At 40.1% G+C, this 20,982-nt stretch overlaps 1 protein-coding gene across 2 annotated transcripts; it reads left to right on the forward strand.

The window, feature by feature from the left end:
* Positions 1–20,154: 20,154 nt before the first annotated feature.
* On the forward strand, positions 20,155–20,697 carry LOC124993532 (60S ribosome subunit biogenesis protein NIP7 homolog). Of its 2 annotated transcripts, XM_047565416.1 has the most exons (2): positions 20,155–20,435; positions 20,577–20,697. In XM_047565416.1, exons 1-2 carry the CDS (start codon positions 20,155–20,157, stop codon positions 20,695–20,697), a joined length of 402 nt encoding a protein of 133 aa, XP_047421372.1. The 2 variants fall into 2 exon arrangements, with proteins under 2 accessions (XP_047421372.1, XP_047421371.1); XM_047565415.1 differs by having other exon boundaries at positions 20,155–20,697.
* Positions 20,698–20,982: the final 285 nt, after the last annotated feature.

Raw genomic sequence — 20,982 nt, forward strand, 5'->3', positions numbered from 1 at the left:
TTTGACTGCTCCCCTGCTGCCCCAACACCCTTCAACTCTCTGCCCATTAATATCAGCCTTCTCTCTAAACCACAGTTTCACCAAGTTATTTTTTTATTGCTTTTCTTTCTTTCTGCACTAGCCATGCTGTCTTCTTTGTCTGCCTGCACTCCCCACTTCCCTCCTCTACCACAGTTACTGCCTCTGGCAACCAAACTGATATATCTCTAACATAGTATTTCTTATATTGGAAGTTTCTGAATTTTTGTGTCTCTGTGGTTTCTTTTGCAGTTCAGTATCAAGTTTCACCAAATTCCAATTTTCCTACCTTGCTGAGAAGCAGTTCTTCCTAGTTTGTAAATCCAGTGCTAAAGAACTGCTGAGAAGTACATCCTTCCTTTAATCCACCATCTTCTCTATCCCAATTGTGTCTGCACTCCAGTGCCAAAACCCAAAACCAATCACCTGTCTGTACCAAGCCTTCTCTCATGCTCTACCTCTCCAGCCCATAATTCTAACTCTGATAGTAAATTGAGGAAGGATATAGCAAAAGCAGCAAACCAACTGCTTTCCCTTTCCCTTTTCTTCCTCAAAGTCAGTGAGGGACTTTCGGTTGTTATAAACTTCCCGGACTGAAGATTATATACTGTTTGAATTTTCCCAGATACTTGTTACTTCTAGGAAACATATATATTCTCATTCATTTTTCAAACCAAAACTCTCTTGCTATTTAATCCTAAACTTCTGTTCAAATGGACTTGGGAGGAGGGGGGTGAACCTCAAACTTGAAAATACTTCAGGAAATCAAGCAAGGCTAAAACATGACTCTCAATTAAATACGTAAATAACAATTCAATCATTACACCACTTTTCTCTAGGCTTCTTCTTGTAACAATTACTATATAGTTTAATTTTAATGCAATCATAAGAACATATATAGAATTGATCATTCTTATTATATAAAATATGTCCACTGAAACCCCATTTTTATGTCAATGACAAAACTGCATTTACTTTTGCCTTAACCTGCATTTTCACTGTCCTACTGCCCCAATTCCAAGCATATTTGCAAGGGCTTACATACTGGAACTTCTGTTAGAACCCAAAGACCTTTATGGTAAATGTTTACTTTCTCATGAGGTAGGTGAGAGTGACAGGTGTCCAGGATGAGGTGAACTAAGCTGTATGTAGGACCTAGAGTGAAATGCCCTAAGAGTAAGGAAAAGGGACCTTAGACCCTATGGGGAGAAGCCCATCACAAGCAGCCAGAAGCAAGAACCAGAGTTGCCACCACAGTTTCTTCCTTTGAGCTTTATCCACATGAATTGTTATGAAGCAGCAGCTCCCATTCTAGATTTCAATACACAATTTAATGACTAAAGATCAGCAAGGAGCTGGATGATATGGTGCATGCTTGTAATCCCAGCTACTCAGGAGGCTGAGGCAGGAGGTTTACAAGTTCAAAGCATGTCTCAGCAAATTAGTGAGGCTCTAAGCAACTTGGTGAGAGCCTGTCTTTTAAAAAAAATTGTTTTTAAAATTTTAAAAGGCCTAGTAATAGGCTATAACTCATAAAGCACCCGCAGATTAATCCCCAATACCAAAAAGAAAAAAAATCATCAAGGAAGGGGACCAGGACAGTTACTAAAAGCTTCTTTAAGCCTGCATCAGGACACTGTGAAATCTGAGTTTCAAACTATAGGACTGAACAAACAAGTATAAGTCTTACAAGGGGTAACAGTAAATGAAAATATTTACTGTGGATTGTTGAAAAATGTGGAATATATTCAAATGCACACAAATAAACAAAACCAAATGTATCATGACTGCAGTGACATAAAACCTGCCAAGTTGAATAGGTAGTGAGGTCTGCATAGACGCTAAGCTGGCTGAATTCTGTAGAAGGGAGCAGGGTGTGTGGGCAGTCCTGAAGAGTCCCTGAGCATTTTCAAACACTAAGGGCACCAGCTCATGGTTGCAAGTTGGGGAGGGCAGACACTCTCATCTCCTGACACGAGGGGACAGATACAACTCCAAGATACTAAGTCCCTTAGCCAAATTGCAGACTGAGAAAGAATGGAGTGAGAATTAGAATTCAGAATGTGTGACCTCGAAGGCAGCCATTTCTCCTATCCCAGCATGCTGTCTTGACTTTGTACAGCCTGGAGAGGCCACCCACCCTACCCAGGTGTAGCTGCAGAGGTCCTGGTTGAGGGTCAGAGGCGCACCATCTCCCAGCTCTAGGGCATGCCTGGTGCCAATGCCAGAAAATGTGCTCTGTGCCAGAGGAGATGCCTTCACGACCTCTGACTGCAGGCAAAAGTAGGGCTTGGACTTGGAGTTACTGAATGGGACACAACCCACTCCAAAGGGTCCAGGCTGCCCCACATTTCAGCTCTGTCCTTTTCTTTCTGGCTTCCTTACCCTGAGGATGCACTCACTTGCTCTCCGCCACTTGCCTGGTGCAGTTTCTTGAACCAGGGGCTCTGCTGCTTGCCTTGCACAAAAGCCTTGCACAAAAGCTACTAGAGGCACGCTCTTTTGAAACCTTTGACAGGAGCTATGCAGGCTCACAGAATGGAAAGGTCGGTTCACCCAAGGCCCTGCAAGTGTGCACCAGTGAGCTTACCAGCAATTACACCTGGCTGCACACCAGCCAGTACACAGGCTGGACCACATGAGGGAGTTGGCGACCTGTAGCTGCTTGTTTGCACCTCACATTTTGAGTTTGATGACACTAAGGTTATGGATAGGGGTACTGGATTTCTTGTCTCCCTTCAGCAAAGAATTGAAGAACCAGACACCAAGACAGCAAGCAAGCAGCAGGCTTGTTGCACAAGAGATAGAGACAGACATATTCTGTCTCTATTCCAGTGCCGGGGATCCTGTGGGAGAGTTCTGGCTTGTTCTTTTTATGGTCTCTGATATTTCCTCCTTTTCCTTATCTTCTCCCCATCCATGCTCTCCTCACTATTACTTATTGGTGTTCCCTCTATCAAGTCTGTTTTAGTTTTTCTGTTGGATCCCCACTTAAGAGCACTAGTGCAGAAAGTGTCTGAACAGGCCCTGCTTGTGTCCTCCAGCACTTTCAAGCACAAAGTTCACCTCACTAGAAGACCCTCTCCATGCACCTTAGTTCTGGCCCTGCCCCCAACCTCTTCACTTGCCATCTTGCCCTGGTTGCCTAAGCCCTTTATCTCCCTCAGTAATTCTGAAGCTTTCCTGAAATGAAAGGTTTGAAAGTGTATGTCCTTTCCAAAACTCATTTGGAAATTTAATCCTTGATGCAACAGTATTAGAAGTGGGCCCTTCACTTCTCAAAAGAAGAAATACAAATGTCCAAGAAGTGCATGAAAAAATGTTTGACATCATTAGCAATTAGGGAAATGCAAATTATAACTATGCTGAGATCTCATCTCACACCACTCAGAATGGCACTCATCAAAACTAAAATAAATACTGCAGGGGATATGGAGGAAAAAGAACACTTTAACACTGTTGATGGGACTATAAATTAGTACAACTGCTGTGGGCATCACTCTGGAGGCTCCTCAAAAGACTAGGCATGGAACCACCATATGACCCAACTATATCACATCTCAGTATTTACTCTGAAGAATTAAAATCATCATACCATAGTGATAAATGCATACCCATATTTATAGCAGCACAATTTACAATAACCAAATTATGGAACCAGCCTAGGTTTCCATCAATGGGGGAATGGAGGTAGGAAGGGAGGGGGGAAATGCTGGGAGTGCTATTGGCCAAATTATGTTATTATATTGTGTGCATGTACAAATATGTAACAACAAATCCCATCAATATGTATAACTATAATGCACCAGTGAGAAAACGTGGGGAAAAATTGGGCCTTTTAGGAAGTGATTAGGACTAAGAGTTGACCTTTCATAATTGATGTAAAAGAGCTCGGGTTCCACCAGGTGAGGACACTGAGACTTCTCTTGATCTTGGAATTCCCAGTCTCCAGAAACTGAGAAATACATTTCTTTTCTTTATGAATTGCTCCATCTCAAGTATGAAACAGACTAAGACAAGGATACACATCATTGTGGAAGAGTGGAGAGACAGAGTTCTTGTATACTCCTGCATCTGGGGAATCCTTTATCTGGAGATCCTAAGACTCAAGGTGCTCCCTCATTTGCTTCTCTAGATCTGTAAATTCCATGTCAGGGCTTTTTATCTAAATGCTACTTCCTGGAATAAAAGACATCTGTGTGACCTCCATAATAATGATAGATTAAGCCAGTGGTTTCCAAACTTGGCTGCACAGTTAAATTAACCAGGGAAATTTTAAAATCTGCAAGCCTTAAGTTGTACCCAGACCAATGAACTGATTGGGAGTAGACATTAGGAATTAGTATTTTAGAAGTGCTCCAGGTGATTTCATTGCACAAACAGATGGGAACAACTGCTTTAAAGTGCACATGACCTTACTGCAGGCTGGTTGTTTTGCTCATTTTTCAGTGTGATTGTTTGTCTGTCTTTTCCATAAGGAGGTGTATGCACACTGTACATTTACTACATCAGGAGGAAAATACAGAGTTCAGTATGGGTCCTCTAACTTTCTGGTCCCTCTTTGCTGTTTCTAAAATGCTCCCCAGACTGAAACCACTTCTCAGCACACAAAAACTTATGGAAATGGCCTCATATGTAATGCCTGAAGCTGGGGAAGTAATGGTCTTCCTACTACAACATGAAGGAATGTGTTTTTAAAACTCCTCCACCAGAATGTACCTACCTGTGTCACTGTGGCTCAAAGGTCCTGCACTGTCAGTGTGGGTGAACACCCTGAGAGTCATACCTTCTGTGGATAGAACACCAATGTGTCCAACATTGGGAGAAAAATCTGACCTGAACTTGTTCTCCCTTTAAATGTGAACATAATTTTCCAGAATGTCAACATCAGACAAGACCTCTCTGTGGCCAGGGTGGATCTAAAGAAGAATATGACCACTGCATTACCACACAAGAAAACAGACAAAGCCTGAAGCCCAAACCACAAACACCAAACATTTAGGAATAGCTGCTTCTTTTCCAATTATTGATTTACCTTCACTGTAGTCTGTTCTCCCTATTAATGAGATTTGAGAATAGACATTCATACAATTTCCCCAGCTTCCTGACACCGTTCCATCCAGAGCCAAGTGGTGCTTGCCAAGTGGTGCCTTCTCAACAACCGACCAAAAAAAAAAAAAAAAAAAAAACAACAAAAAAAAAAAAAACAGCTACCAAAAGCTCTTTCATAATGCTTTCTGGCATTCTGTGACTGAAATGCCCCATTATTTCCCATTGTTAACATCTCCTACACTGTGTGAGCATGATGGTTTATCAGAATTGCCAATTTGATTGGATTGAGAAATACCAAGGTCATATCTAAAATTAAAAGGTTTCTGGGTATGTCTATGAGGGTATTTCCAGAGGCAATCGGCATATGGAACAGCAAACTGAGGAAGGATATCCACCCTGATTGTGGGTAACATTGTTCAGTAGGCTGGGAACACAGATGGAACAAAAAGTGGAAGAAGAAGGAAGTCAGAGTTGATGCAATCTTGATTATTTTAATCGGCTACATCTGTTACTGTTGCCATTACCCATGGACATCAGACCCCAGTTTCTTCACTTTTCCAACATGGGCCCTCTTTAACATTTCTCCAGAGAGTCTCCGGGTCTTCAGTCTCAGACCAGGGCTGCATAATTTGACCCTCTTAATCTGAAGCTCCAGTTTCTTGACCTGAGCAGCTACAGATTCCTCCAGCTCTCCACTATGCAGACAGCTATTTAGGGACTATCCAGCTTCTGATTGTGTAAGCCACTCTAATAAATCCTCTTTTATTGTCATCAGCTTTTTTTTTTTTTTTTTTTTTTTTTTTTGCAAGGGAAGGGGAGGTGATCATGGGGATCCAACCAAGAGCTTCATGCATGCTAAGGCAAGCGCTGTAGCACTTCCTCATCCCATAAATCTTTTATAATCATGGTTGGTTATGTTCCTCTGGAAAACTCTAATACAATGAGTAATAAACCAAACTGGCTTAATTATGAGTGTATTCCTAGTGGTCTTTGACTGGAATGTCTTAACTTTATTTAATCATGAGAACAGAACAAAAAAGATCTTAATCCTCCTCCACGCATAAACACACTGGGGATTTACTAATGACAGGATTTACACAGAGCTGCTGACTCTACACAGGGAGCCAGGGCTATTTTTTCTTGGCTTATGGGAAGCCAAACTAGCATATTGCTTATGCACACAATCTTTAGCTACTATGGGGGTTTAATTCTAACCACAGCTGTGCTGTGAGAACTGAGCACATTATTTTTTTCTTTTTGAAACAGGGTCTCCTCTTACTCAAGCTGGGGCTGAATTCATATACTCAAGAGATCCTCCTCCTCAGTCTCCCAAATAGCTGCAACTAGTCACATGCCACACCTAGCTTCAGCAAGTCAACACTTCTCAACTTTTTTACCTAAAAAAAAGGTGAGCAATAACCTCAGTAAGAAAATTATGAGAAACACACAAAGCCTGCTGATCACACAGTTGTGTTCACACTTTTTCCCATAGAAACATAAAGTATGAAGTGGATGAGGACAGTGACAGAACTGCCAAGCTCTGCCACAGCCATTATGCATGACCTCATTCCACTGAGTCTTATGGATTTGTATTTGCAAGTTTAATGATGCAGAAGTATCAACTTCACTGGATTAAGGGACACTTAGAGAGCTAATCAAGCACTGACCCCAAAAAATTTAAGTGGTGGCTCCAATGGTGAAGTCTACTACCCAGTATTAGTGCTTTGAGTTTCTGGTACTGGCTGGTAACCCAGGCACTGGGCTCACTTTCTCTGTGGAGTGATTTGGACATTGTTCCTGACAATACATTGCAAAATCTGGATTTCTAGTCCTCCTGGAGAGTTTGTAATCCATCTAGTAATTTTGAAATCTGAGTTTCTCAAAGGATAATTATAGAAATCACTGGGGTATTGTGTTAAATTGAATTTCTAACAAGCTTCCAGGTGATGCTGATGCTAATGGCCCATAGCCCCAACTTTACACACAAGGTTTGACCAAATGTGTTTTCAGCTTAAGGTGACACTATGATATCTATTTATCCTGTCAGCACAAAGAATAGAAAGGCAGCAGTGGGACATAAAATATTTCCAAATCAGATTAAAGGGAAATTTTCTAATTTTTATGTAATTATAATATCTTCTGAAGAAGAAAAACCTAGATGATATTTACTGATCACCATAGGCCCACAGGAATCTTGCACAACTCATCCTATACTCATTTGGAAACCAGACTTGCATGACTTCCAAACTTCATTGGATGCTGATATTTGCCAGTGAAAATCTTTAATTATATATTCAAGCAAGTCTTGGCTCTCTTCCCAAAGGCTATTTGATGCATTCCTTACTGTTCTTAACTACCTTTGAAATTGTAGTGTGTGTTTCCTGGAAAGAGGGCATCCAAAGTCAGGCATGGTGGTATGAGCCTGTAGCTCCATCTACTCGGGAGGCTGAGTCAAAATTCCAACCTGGGCAACTTGGCAAGTCCACTGCAGCCACCAACATCTTCTGCTCCACCCTGGAACCCATGTGGTTTCATCCCCTTCTTCATTTCTTTGCCTTCCAAATCAAGACAGATACAGAGGGTTGTTGGTAAGACCTGGGCCATAGCCTGCTCCTCAGTTCAGGGGGATCAGGAAAAGGAATGGTATTTTCAGTGTAAGTAATAAAAATTTAAGAAGTGAAAGGAGCCAGTATCCCCTTCAAAACACCAGAAGAAGTCCAGCTGTTGTGTGACCAGAAAGACTTAATGTGATAATTACATTTACTAGTTCTGAATACACCTTTTTTGGAGACAACCATTCAACCCCCTACAGCTAATCAATTAACTCAGATTCTTTAGAGTAAAACCTTGGCAGTAGTATTTTTAAGGGTCTCTGGATAATTCCAAGCTGCAGCCAAGTTCAAGAATCACTGAACAGCCACTTCCTACCCAGCTGATGTCCTGAGCAAAATAGACATTAGAAATACAGAAGCTCTGCAAGAAATCAAACACATGTGCAAAAGTGAGCAAGGCAAAAATTTTATTTCTGACAGAAGAGCACGCACAGAACCTGGCTGGCAAGCAAGCCTGAACAGTCAGTCAACCAATTTATATACCAAGCTCTGTCCTTTGCCCTGATTGGAGGACTCAGGGGTACAATCTACATGAATGGCTAATTTTAAATTTGGGGTGGACAAAAGGGAAGGGCTGTAACTAAATTAGTTACAATTGGATTCAAGAGTCTGACTATATTCTGAAAATGGACTACCAGACTTTCTATTTCTTACCAATCCCCCTTTTTCTTTTTATGTCTTTTGATTTCATTCTCATTGCACACTTTGGTATTGCTATCTGTCCTAGATACATTAACTTTTTGGGGTGCAAATCACCCCTGGTAGTGAGTTCTCCCCTTTTTAGCAGTTTGGATAGTCATACCAATGATCAGAAGCACTTGGTAATGTCCTTTCTACCTCAGGTGGAGCTTGCCTTCTTTCTAGTTCTTGATTAAAACCAAGTCACCAGGCTGTAACTATTTAATTGCAAACTCTAGAAGATAAGTCTGAGCAGCAGTTCATAATAATCCCCCCCCCAAAAAAAAAAGAATAAGTCTCAAATTGACTCAAAGTAAACTTGTGTATCAGACAGTCCTGTACAAAAAACATTTATTTATAATTTTCAGTGTTACTTACTTTGGGAAGGACTGGCACACATGCACATCTCTAGTAACATATTGTCTTTTCTTTTAAATGCCCTGTATGGCTGTGCTTTGGTTATACTCTCTTGCCAGGTTGATTAAGACCAAGTTGGTCAAAACTGACCTTGTCTCGTCTACTCTTAGGGTCAGCTGAGATTCCTCAGAAATATCTCTTCAGAACATGTGAGAAACCTCTTTATTCCTCTATTTTAGTGTCATCTACCAGATAGTATGGGATCATGCTGACCTCATATGGCTTCCCTTGAAAACATCAGGGACATTTCTCTTTCCAGTGATCCTCCTCTTTGTAGAATGAGTACTGGTTGGATTCCTGTTGTCCAGGGTCCTCTTGATTCCCCTGATTGGGACATCATGTGACCCAGAGTTGCAAAGCCTTTAGGGAAGACACATCGTTCCCTGGGTCCTACCTGACCCTGGAGGACAAGGGCCAAATATTGACTATTTTTCCTTAGTCCTTTAACTTCCTTGACATTGTTTTGGTTTTAAACACTCAGCAAGTCAGTTTCCCAAGTTTTAAAGTAGGAGTACTGGGTTTTAAATTTAATGTCTATAACTTTACAGTTAACACTACCATTTAATTGGTGTCAGCATTAATACTGGAAGTCAACCTTATATGCTTTCTATTCTATAGTTGATGGCTTATTATCTCAATTTAACTAAGGAATACTTCTTCAAAACACTAACAAGCAAAAGTTATAAAGTTCTATAAGGAATATACAAAATGAAAGTAACAAGACCAAAACCATATTCAGTTTGTATAATAGCTTTGAACCAACAAACATAATTTCTATGATAACACTAATATATCTTTGGTATCTATTTTGCCTCCAAAAAGACACATAAGTCACATGAGATCCTTTACAAATTTTAATTTTTTTCAAAACTCTCTTATAATTTAACATATATTTTATAATTTTCCCAAACCTCTAATTAGTTTTGTAATACATCCTCAGTTATTTTGAGATCACAATACTCTTTATAACAAAAATTTATCTTTTCTGAGGCTGCTGCCACAGATGCCCAGAGTTGTATTCTCTGTGTGCCCAGGCTGCCCATGCCTCTGCCATGGATGCTGCCACTGCAGACACTGCTGCAGCCCAGAGGTCTTCTCTGGGGGTCAGGATGCAGCTGCCCCTGAGAAAACTGCCACAGATACCTGGAGGTATATTCTCTGTTTGTCCCTGCTGCTCATGCTGAATCACATGCCTAGAGGTCTTTTCCCTGACCACCCACCACTGCTGTGGGCACCACTATCATTGCTCAGAAGTTTTTACTTCGGGCACAGTTGCCCCAACACCACTGCTGCAGGTGTCTGGAGGTCGTATTTCTGGGAGCTGCTGCTGTTGATGCTGTCAAAGTCACAGTCCCCTGAAGGTCTGCTGCCCTCAATGCTGCCTTGTATGCCCAGCTGCCATCTACACTGCTGCTACTGCTTTTGCTACCACTGACACTGCTGCCACCAAAGTCACTGCCACTCCCTGGAGGTCACCTAGAAGTCTCCTGTCTAGGTGTTGTTGCAGCTGCAGTTGCAGCCACAGCCACTGCCACTGCCACTGCTGCTGCAATCCTCCCACCTGCTGCCAATACTACAAAATTTGCAGCTGCTGCTGACCCCCTGCCTGCTGCCACCAACTCCTGCTACTACCACTCCACCACTGTCCAGAGGTTCACTGCCAGAGAGACTCTGGGTTTGATTGCACATGGCGACATCCATTTTGAGATGCTGGCCAGAGCCTGAGGTTTGTTTGGGGTGCTAGTAGGTTTGCTGACACTGCCATCTTGAGACACAGCCCCACCAGTCTGGGGACAACTGCCAGGACCTGGAGGTTCAGTGTGTGTTGGGGTACCTATGGATTTAGCTGTAAATGGAGTCTTCCTTCTGGGACAAGGGGTTGCTGCCATCTAGTTACTATCTCTTAGAATTGCTCATCCTTGGTGATCTCTCTCCAAATTCCAGTGGTATTGAGATCTTGGGATTACAGCGTGTCTGAACCCAGGTCATCTGAGGCCCAGAGTGACAAGATACTGACTGTGTCTGTCAGAGCCTGTCTGGGCTAGACAGTCTTGTGGGATGTAAGAGACAGAGCTGAGAAGCTTTTGAGTGCTGGCAGAGACAATTATTCAATTTTCCACCTAGATTTATTTTATTTTTATTTTTTTCTTCACTGGCATCTATATCCACCATATTTGGAACAGGGTGTTTTTTGTGCATCAGTTTGTTGAAGACAGTGATATATGCATGGTGTTTTGCAGTTCTGCTATATATTCTGTATATTCTTATACTTTTATTCTTATTTTTTGTTCTCTTTATATGTATTCTTCCTCTTGCTTGTGTGTCTTCCTAGATTCCCTTTCTACCTTTTCTTCACCTAATAACCAATCTCTGTTGATTCCTCCTCCACTCTTCCTGTGGATTTTTGTCTCTGGCTTTTCTCTTTCTCACTCATGAACACCATGTCCTGCACTGTTTCTATTCTTTCTTTGTCCACTATTTGAGATTATAAATGCATTTGGCAAATTTTCTGTTTTTATGGTGGACAATGATTGAATTCACCATTGCTATTTATAGTGAGAGTGAAGCCAGAATTAAGGACAGGTAGTTAGTGTAGAAATAGGAAATCGGGTCAATTCGAGGAAATGAAGCCATGAAGCCATCTGCCTTTGGAAGTTGGAGACTGCCCCTGGAAGAATGGAACATCAAGGATCTCCGGAGCCCATTGATTACCAAATTTACCTGCCTTTATCAAGGACTGCAAGCAAGGAGCTGCTAATTAATGCCCCCTGGGCCCTTGCCTGCCTGAATCACCTTGGCCCTCCCCCTGCCCATGGCTTCTCACTTAATGCAAAACCAGGCCTAGTCAGGCCTAGTCATGTAGGCAGGAAAGAGAGAGAGATAAGCGGGGAGAAAACTGGAGAACAAAAGAGACTTTAACCTATAAAAGATGTAGGGCGCGCTCACTTCTGGGGACTTTTAGAACATCAGCCATGGCCCCCTTCTTCCTGCTAGGAGAAGTCTGTATTATTACCTTTAAATAAAACCTGCTCAATATGCTTGCCTTGGCGTGCTTCTCTAGTGTTCAATCTTCAACATTAGAAGGAGCAGAACTCGTCACCGGTAAACGGCGGTATCAGATTTGGAGGTCCCACGGAGACTTACACCAAGGTAAGTAAGCTTCTCTCTCCACGCACCCCACATCTGTTTGAGGTGCATCTTTCTGTTTCTTTATTTTGGAGGGCAAAATGGGCACCCGTCGGCTACTTAAATGCAGTTAGTGCAGCTGCCATTCTTAAGATTCGGGTGAGAGGTTTCCCGGCCCAGGCAAGTTTCCAATCGCCTGCTCTGTAGGCATGTTGGACTGTGCTGAAGCCATTTCCTACTTTTCTGTCCAGGCCCGGAGCGCAATTGCCGCGAGTACACAGTGTCCCTAGTCCTGATCTGCCCAGGATGCGTGGAGGTGGAGGAAGGGTTGGAGCAACAGCGGGGTTCTTGGCCCGGGCTACTCTCGGGTGGACCCCAAAGGTTCCTTCTCTGGACTCCCCCACCCGACAGCCCTGAGGGGTATCCAGGGTGATCGGTAGACAATGGCACTGAGGGAAAGCGCCAATTACCTTTGCATCCGTATGGGCCATACAGCGTACAACACTCCCGCACATCCTGGATGCTCCCCTTCCCTTGCCAGTCAGACATTAGGAATTCAAGCTATAGGATTAAGGCCTGGGATGATTAGTATGAAAATGCCCAGGTTTCCTTTGTTCACATAGTTAGCCGTTACTAGTCTAGACACTAGAGTCTCCCCATTACTGTTCCTGTGCTTAAATGTGCTCATGGTGTTCTCTTTAAGCTGCAAGAGGGAGGCATTTAAGAACCCCTCTCATGAGACCCTCCAAGCAAAGGGTGTTATACGCCTAACAACCAATAGATGTCCCCTCACCCTCCGGAGATTCCTTTAGTCTACAGGGCAAAAGGCACACTTTTTACTTTTGTCATCATTTTTCATAATTAGGAGTTTATAGTGGCAGGAAGAAAGCAGTAATGCCCTTAAGTCTGAATCCTCCCAGGGTCTCTAGCACAGGGCAAACTAGACCCTAGCACTTTTCTGAAGAAGGCCAGAAATAACTTTGGCAAAGCCAGGTAGTGAGAAATGGTTTTTTCTGGACCGTAAGGAAACTCAGTTAGGGAGACGTCCCTAATACTTCTAACTCAGAAGGGAGCTTCTCTCTCAACAGTATTGCCAGGTTCACCACTAGCCTGCATACTGCTAAATTGCAAATGATCAAGAAAAGTGCCTTTCATATGTTATCATGCTTGACAGCAATAATCTCTACCATAAGAGGAGAAAGCCTTAAGGAATCGCCCACTAAGGGAGTAAAATCAAGGGAACCCTCCCAACTTAAGACAGACAAAAATAAATTTAAGGAGGCTTTTGGAGGATCCTAATAAATATTGAGATGTTTCAAAATTTATGCCAGGTATTTGACTTCACCTGGAAAATTATGCTATTAACCATCTAGAGAACAGGCAGTTCCCAGAAACCATCCTAACTGGGATTCAAATAATGAGTAGGATGCCTAAAAAAACTATTATGCAGCCTTCAGGAAAGTCCTGCTATTTTCATGGAGAGACTTAGGAAAGCAATAAGAAAGCACACCACTCTGAATCCTGAATCCATAAAAGGCCACCTACTTTTAAAGTATAAATTTATCATTTAGTCAGCCCCAAATAGTTAGAGGAAATTACAAAATTGGCACGTGGCCCTGATCAATCCTCAGACGATCTTCTCCAGCTTGCATCTTCCATTTTTTAATAGGCATCAAAAAGAAAGAAAAGGGAACATATAGGCAAGAAAAAGGACTTATTAAAGATCATTCAAATTGATAGAAACTTCTAATGTCTTGCAATAGTCCATGCAATTTACCCATTTTAGGAGTTAAAAAGCAAACTGCCTAGTCCAAAACCTTAGAATAATAAAGCAGTAATTTCCTCCACCCTGTAGTTCTTAATCCATACACTTTTATCTTGGATTCCAACTGCTGCTTGCTTTACTAAGTTAGATTTAAAAGATGGCTTTTCCTGTTTATGCTAGACTCTGCATAGCAATTTGTTTGCCTTTGAGGAACCAGATACTGTATCTCAACTAACCTAGACAGTATTGCCTCAGGATTTAGATGGCCCTCACCTGTTTTGGACAAACCTTAGCTAAGGACTTAACAAAATTCAGAGATAAAACATCTGTGATTGTTCAGTAAGTAAATGACATCCTTTATGTGCCCCCACCCAGGAAGAATATCAAAAGGCCATTGCAGAACTCCTAAACTTCTTAGCTAATAGGAATTAAAAGATCTCAAAAAAATAAACTTAATTATGTCATCAACAGGTTCAATACTACAGAAAATAGCCACTTTAGGACAATATTCTGCCCCAGGAATATCAAGAAGGGGACTTACTTCAAGCTCCTGTCCTTAGCTTACCTATGAAGCAAGATTTAACCTGTTTGTCATAAAGGAAAATAAATCCTGGATAAGCAGCCATAGGCAGCTCAATAACTAATGACTCAGTGAGAAACTTAGCAAAGTAGCTTCATTCTCAAAAGTAATGGAAAATAAGGTCTCATAATTTTCTTTAACATCCAACCTGTCCTGATGAGATGGCTAAAATGCCGTAGGCACAAGGTTTCTAATAAAACCTGTTAGATCCTTCCAGATCTCAGTCAAGGCTTACATTGAAATGTAAATAAAGGAAGCCTAAAGGCTCAGTAGGAGACCGGTCTCAAACCCAAGGAAAAAAAGGTAGAAAAGGGCCTTACCTAAACACCAGCAAAAGTAAATTTTATGGTGCTTTACTGAAGTAATTAATGGCCGTATCATTTTTCCAGGACTCTTGTTTTTTTTAATTCTATATTTTTTGAGCTCATGATTTTTTTGATCAGTTCTATTTTTTATTCAACTAGAGCTTTTGAACATCTGTTACATTGCAATGGAGATTCACCTATAAAGTTACAAGGCCTTTGATTTTGTGTTATTTGTATGTTGTGCTGTCTGATGTCATGTTTTGTCTGTATCAAAACTGAGCGCTCCTACAATTAAAATTTAAAAATGGATCCAGATACTTTTAATTCACATGATTTAAAGGTTCAATTCAAATTGGGTAAACTAATAAAAGTAAAATGTCTTTGAAAATAACTCGCAAATCTCTAGGTGGTCAAGCTAATAAAATATTGATGTTAATAAAATGTCTAATATCAATTGTTTCTAGGACTTTTCTTCAACAGGAAAGAGACAGCAAATACTGTTCAGGACACTTGTCTGATATCTTGGTTTTTACAGAATAAGTGAATTAGAGTTAACATGTATGGAATTACTCAAATGTGTTTGTAAAGACATCTGATTAATTTACAAAGTTAAAATGCTAATTGTTAAATAACATCGAGTACTTTTAACTCCTTCAATTCCATAGGGTAACATACTTAAACATTATTGGTGTTTTCATAGGTTGGTAAATAAAAAGGGTTTACAATTACTTTGTGTCCTCACTAAACTAAAAACAAGGTTACTAAGAGTTATGTCCTAACAAGTGGAATTCTATATACAAAGGGTCCCAAAAGTTTCAACTGTGTTTCAATTAGAGTACTATAAACAACAAAATATTTAATCTTATTAAAATAGAGTAATTTATCTAAATTCAGAAATTTCATAAGAGTTGTTTCAGGATGTGAACAAAAAGGGGTCAACAAATAGGAAAGAGAAAATAAAAGGTTCTGGGTATGGAAATATATTTAGTAAAAGGAAAAAGGAAATGTTTCTGGGTAAGAAAGTGCTTGTGTGATGAAATACATGAGGGTCTAAGTAAGTGCTAAGAAAGTCTGTATGTAAGTAAAGGGGAAGTTTCAACAAGCTTGTGTGTAACTAAGTTAGTTGTATGTATGTGAGACAGCTAAAGCTATTTAAGATTTTTCCTAACGTGAAATACTAATGTTCTGATATAAACCAAAGTTTAATCTATATGGTAAAATGACATGGTAAAATGACAAGGATTTGAAACACTAATTTACTCTTAACTTTATGTCTATTAAGTTTTATTCTTTAGAACAATTAGTCTTAAAAATTGGGGTTTATACAATTACGGTTAAATAACTGTTAGAGTGTTGTACTATGTTACAGAGTCTAAATTTTTCTTTAAAAACTAAATTTGGTAAGATAAAAGTGTCAAGATAATTGTGAAATGGTCACTAGTTGCATATTAAATGTGTTCATATTTTCCAGGTATACAAGTTTTTAAAGCAGGGAGTTTATCAAGCTCTGCTATTCTCCAGATTAAACTTGTCTGTAATGGTAATCTTAAACTTATAAAGAGTAAATTTTATTGGGGATTTATTTCTATCATTTAATGTTCTATTATAGGACCTGATATCAGTAGGGTATATGTAAAATGTGTTACTTTTTACACTGAGATAAAGAATTTCAAATATAAATGTATTTATAAAAGTTAGAGCCTGACTTGTTTAAAGGTTAATTTTGTGAAACATGAAAACATTTTGCCACTTTATCACACAAAAGGAAAGTTAAAAACTCTCTCAGCCTTTCTTTGATTCATGTTTTAGATACAATGTTAAATTGTGTTAATTATAAAGTTAAACTACTTAATGATATTTAAGGAAGAAGCAAAGATCAACATCAGAATTAGAACACTTAAGATTTATAAAGAGCCACGCCTTACCTGAGATAAGGCTCTGCCTCCCACCTTACTGCATGTTAGAGTGACTCCAAAATAAGTCAGACTTCATCTTATTTAAAGTTATAGTCAAAAAATTGGTTCTTATTGTAAAAGTACTGTGATCTCAAATAGGGGATATAATGTGGTTCTCAGTCAAAATTCAAGATAGCTATTATACAAGCTAAATATATTTTTACTCTTGCTAATTTCATTTTGTAAAACTGTTACCTGTTAATGTTTTGCAGAAGTAGCTGCTTCAAGAACACACAACCTAGGTAACTGGTGATAATAAGCCATCACCTACAGAACAGATAGTGGTAACTTCCAGTACTAATGCAGACTCCAGTTAGATAAAAGGGTAAATAATTGTAAAGTTATGGACTTTGAAGTTAAAATCCAGTATTCTTACTTTATGACTGGTGAGACTGGCTTGCTGGATGATTAAGATCAAACTTAGAGATTGGAATTAAATACAGAAGGCAAGATAGACCAGTATTTGGATCTTTTGCCCTCAGTCAGCCTGAACCCACGAACAAGAGAACTTCTCTAAGAAGCTTTGCAACTCTGGGTCACACAACCTCCTGATCAAGGAGATTGTTGAGACTAGAGGATGAAAAATCATTCAGTTCATCTGCTGCAGAGGAGGGTCATGGAAAAAGGGAGACATCCCTTGATGCTTCCAAAGGAAGTCATCTCATCAAGGAGACCCTACCTAACCAATGGCACTAGTGGAGCTAAGAAACTGCTCTTAAGTTCTCTACAAGTGACCCCTGTGGGAACTCAGTTGACTCTTTAACAAGACAGGAACCAGGTCAATTTGACCAGCTTGATCTTAGACACCCAGCAAAACAGTTAAAACCAAAATATAACCATTCTTGGGCATTTAAAAGAAATAATAGTCAAATGTAACTTAAGATGTACACTTGTATTAGCCCACTAGAATAAAGACTGGAAGCTACAAAAGAAAGATTCTTCAGCAAATGTGCCTGATAACTATCAAGAGAAACTGCCAGAGTCAGAAGTTTTTAGTCAGTTAAGGCCTGCAGACCTTCCTAAGCTACACAGGTAGACTTAATCTATGTTTGCTTGTATGATTATCTAGCCCTAAGTAACAGAAGTATAGAGCTCTCTACTAAAAACAGGTTATACCAATAAAGGGATATTTTACAAAAATCAGATGACATTAAGTAGCTTAACTATATTTTCTGGGGACATCTATGACATTAAGAGTTAAATGTTGTGTTCACATTCCTGATAACCTGGACAATGTTAAAGTCCCCAAATAAAGGCCTTGTCCTCTCTAGCCTTTGCTAGGCATAGTTATGGGAACAATTTCTCAGTTCTTCCACCTCCTGGTGAGAGATTGACTTCTGTCATTTTCATGATACTCAAGGGCATGTTTCAGATGCTGCAATATTTACTTTATACTAATCTCATTTCAGTACTCATGTCTTTTTGTTCTTCTATCATAGAAGCACCCACCCCAGCTGACTTTACAACCTGCTATTCCCCAACCAGATTTCTACCTTGGACCCCTTGATTGACCCAATTTTTAAAAAAAGGAACTCCAAACGGCTTGCCCCTCGCTGCCCCCTTTCAGCTTTGAATCAGCCAGAACGATCAGCGCCCCCTTTCTTTTCCTTACAGCAGTTAGGAGTTCCTAAAACTAAAGGGGGGAATGAAGCCAGAATTAAGGACAGGTAGTTAGTATAGAAATAGGAAATCGGGTCAATTCGAGGAAATGAAGCCAGGAATCCATCTGCCTTTGGAAGTTGGAGACTGCCCCTGGAAAAATGGAACATCAAGGATCTCCGGAGCCCATTGATTACCAAATTTACCTGCCTTTATCAAGGACTGCAAGCAAGGAGCTGCTAATTAATGCCCCCTGGGCCCTTGCCTGCCTGAATCACCTTGGCCCTCCCCCTGCCCATGGCTTCTCACTTAATGCAAAACCAGGCCTAGTCAGGCCTAGTCATGTAGGCAGGAAAGAGAGAGAGATAAGCGGGGAGAAAACCGGAGAACAAAAGAGACTTTAACCTATAAAAGATGTAGGGCGCACTCACTTCTGGGGACTTTTAGAACATCAGCCATGGCCCCCTTCTTCCTGCTGGGAGAAGTCTGTATTATTACCTTTAAATAAAACCTGCTCAATATGCTTGCCTTGGCGTGCTTCTCTAGTGTTCAATCTTCAACATTAGAAGGAGCAGAACTCGTCACCGGTAAATGGCGGTATCAAGAGGACACTGGACCCCTTGCTGGGAGCTATTATGTTTGAGGCTGTATATTGTTTACACTGAGTGTTCTTGATATTGGTCTCCCTCTTAAAGGTGGGATACTGGAAATCTTCAGTGACAATATAGGTCTACAAGGTAGAATCTGTATTGCTTTAGATCCACACAACTAGGTGGGAAAACACACAAACAACATGAAAAAATAAGGAAACAAAATACCACAAATGAACCAAAATGCCCCAATAAGAGAAGTCACTGACAACACACTAGAAAAAATGTCCAAGAAGGAGTTTTGAATGTATATAGTTAATCTGATCTGTGAAGTAAAGGATGGCATAAAGAGTGAAATCAAAGAGAAAATTCAAGAAGTGAAAGATCACTTCAATAAAGTTATTGATTGTGAAAAAAAAAAACAGGCAGAAGTCCTCAAAATGAAGGAATCAGTAAGCCAAATTATAAATTCAATGGAAAGCATCACCAACAGACTAGAACATTTGGAAGACAGAACTTCAGACAATGAAGACAAAATATTTAATATTGAAAATAAAGTTGGCCATGCAGAGAAGATAGTAAGAATCTATGAACATAACTTCTAAGAATTATGGAATAACAAGAAAAGATCAAATTTAAGAGTTATCAGGATAGAAGAAGTAATATAGATATAAACCAAAGGAATGCACAATTTCTCAATAACATAACATCAGAAAATTTCCCAAACATAAAGAATGAAATGGAAAACCAAATACAGGAGTCTTACAGGACCCCAAATGTACAAAACAATAGCATACCCACACCAAGACACCTTATAATGAAAATGACTAAAATACAGAATAAGGATAAAATCTTAAAGGCCTTGAGAGGAAAAAAAATCAAATTACATATAGGGGAAAACCAATTCAGATCTCAACTGATTTCTCAACTCAGAACCTTAAAGTGAGAAGGTCATGGAACAAAGTATTTTAAGCTCTGAAAGAAAATGTATGTCACACAAGAATTTTATATCCAAGTTTTATATCTGAAACTTGTTTCAGATTTGAAGATGAAATTTTAAAAAACCCTTCTGTGATTAACAAAAGTTAAAAGAATTCACAATTAGAAAGTCTGCACTACAAAATATTCCAGCAAAGGGAGAAACTACACTAAGGGAATAGTCAAAAGAGAAACTAAATCAAATTAAAAAACATAAATAAACTAAATGACTGGGAATAAAATTCATATCTCAGTAATAACTTTGAATACTAATGGACTACACTCACCAATCAAAAGACATAGACTTGCAGATTGGATTTAAAAACAAGACCAAACAATATGCTGTCTCCAAGAGACTCACCTCATAGGCAAAGACATCCACAAACTGAAGGTGAAAAGATGGAAAAAAAACATATCACTCGGACTTCCATTTCTGGCTACTGAGGCACGAGGATCCGGTGTTTCAACCCAGTGGGAAAATGTGGCCTTTGACTGAGGAGGAGACCCAAGTAATGTTTGAGAAGATAGCCAAATACATCGGGGAGAATCTTCAGCTGCTGGTCGACAGGCCCGATGGCACCTACTGTTTCAGGCTGCACAATGACCGGGTGTACTACGCGAGTGAGAAGATTTTGAGGTTGGGCGCCAATATCTCCAGGGACAAGCTGGTATTGCTGGGGACCTGCTTTGGAAAGTTCACTAAGACCCACAAGTTCCATGTGCACATTACAGCTCTAAATTACCTTGCACCGTATGCCAAGTATAAAGTGTGGATAAAGTCTGGAGCAGAGCAGTCCTTCCTGTATGGAAACCATGTGTTGAAATCTGGTCTGGGTCAAATCACTGAAAACACTTCTCAGTACCAGGGAGTGGTGGTGTACTCCATGGCACACATCCCTTTGGGTTTTGGGGTAGCAGCAAAGTCTACACAAGACTGCAAGAAAGTAGACCCCATGGCAATTGTGGTATTTCATCAAGCAGACATGGGGGAATATGTACGTCATGAAGAGACATTGACTTAAAATGAAGTCATTGCCAGAACTTAACAGCTGTGTGGAAGGGCCTAGCTTTGTTTCCTGTGTCTGTGCAGATGCCTCCATCATGTTGAATTTTGTCAGCACTGTGACCTCTACAGGGACTTCTTAGTTTAATATTCTCATTATCACTGACAAGCACAGGCTCTTTCTTCCTATACAGAAATGACTCAAAAGTGAGGTTTTAGATCTTTGCATTTGTGATTTTTATATTTGAATCAGAGGGCACTTGTTCTGAGTAATGGCTCCTAAATTATTGTAACTGAGGACAAG

Source organism: Sciurus carolinensis, chromosome 9 (assembly GCF_902686445.1).
Source record: "Sciurus carolinensis chromosome 9, mSciCar1.2, whole genome shotgun sequence".
NCBI classification, from domain to species: domain Eukaryota; kingdom Metazoa; phylum Chordata; class Mammalia; order Rodentia; family Sciuridae; genus Sciurus; species Sciurus carolinensis.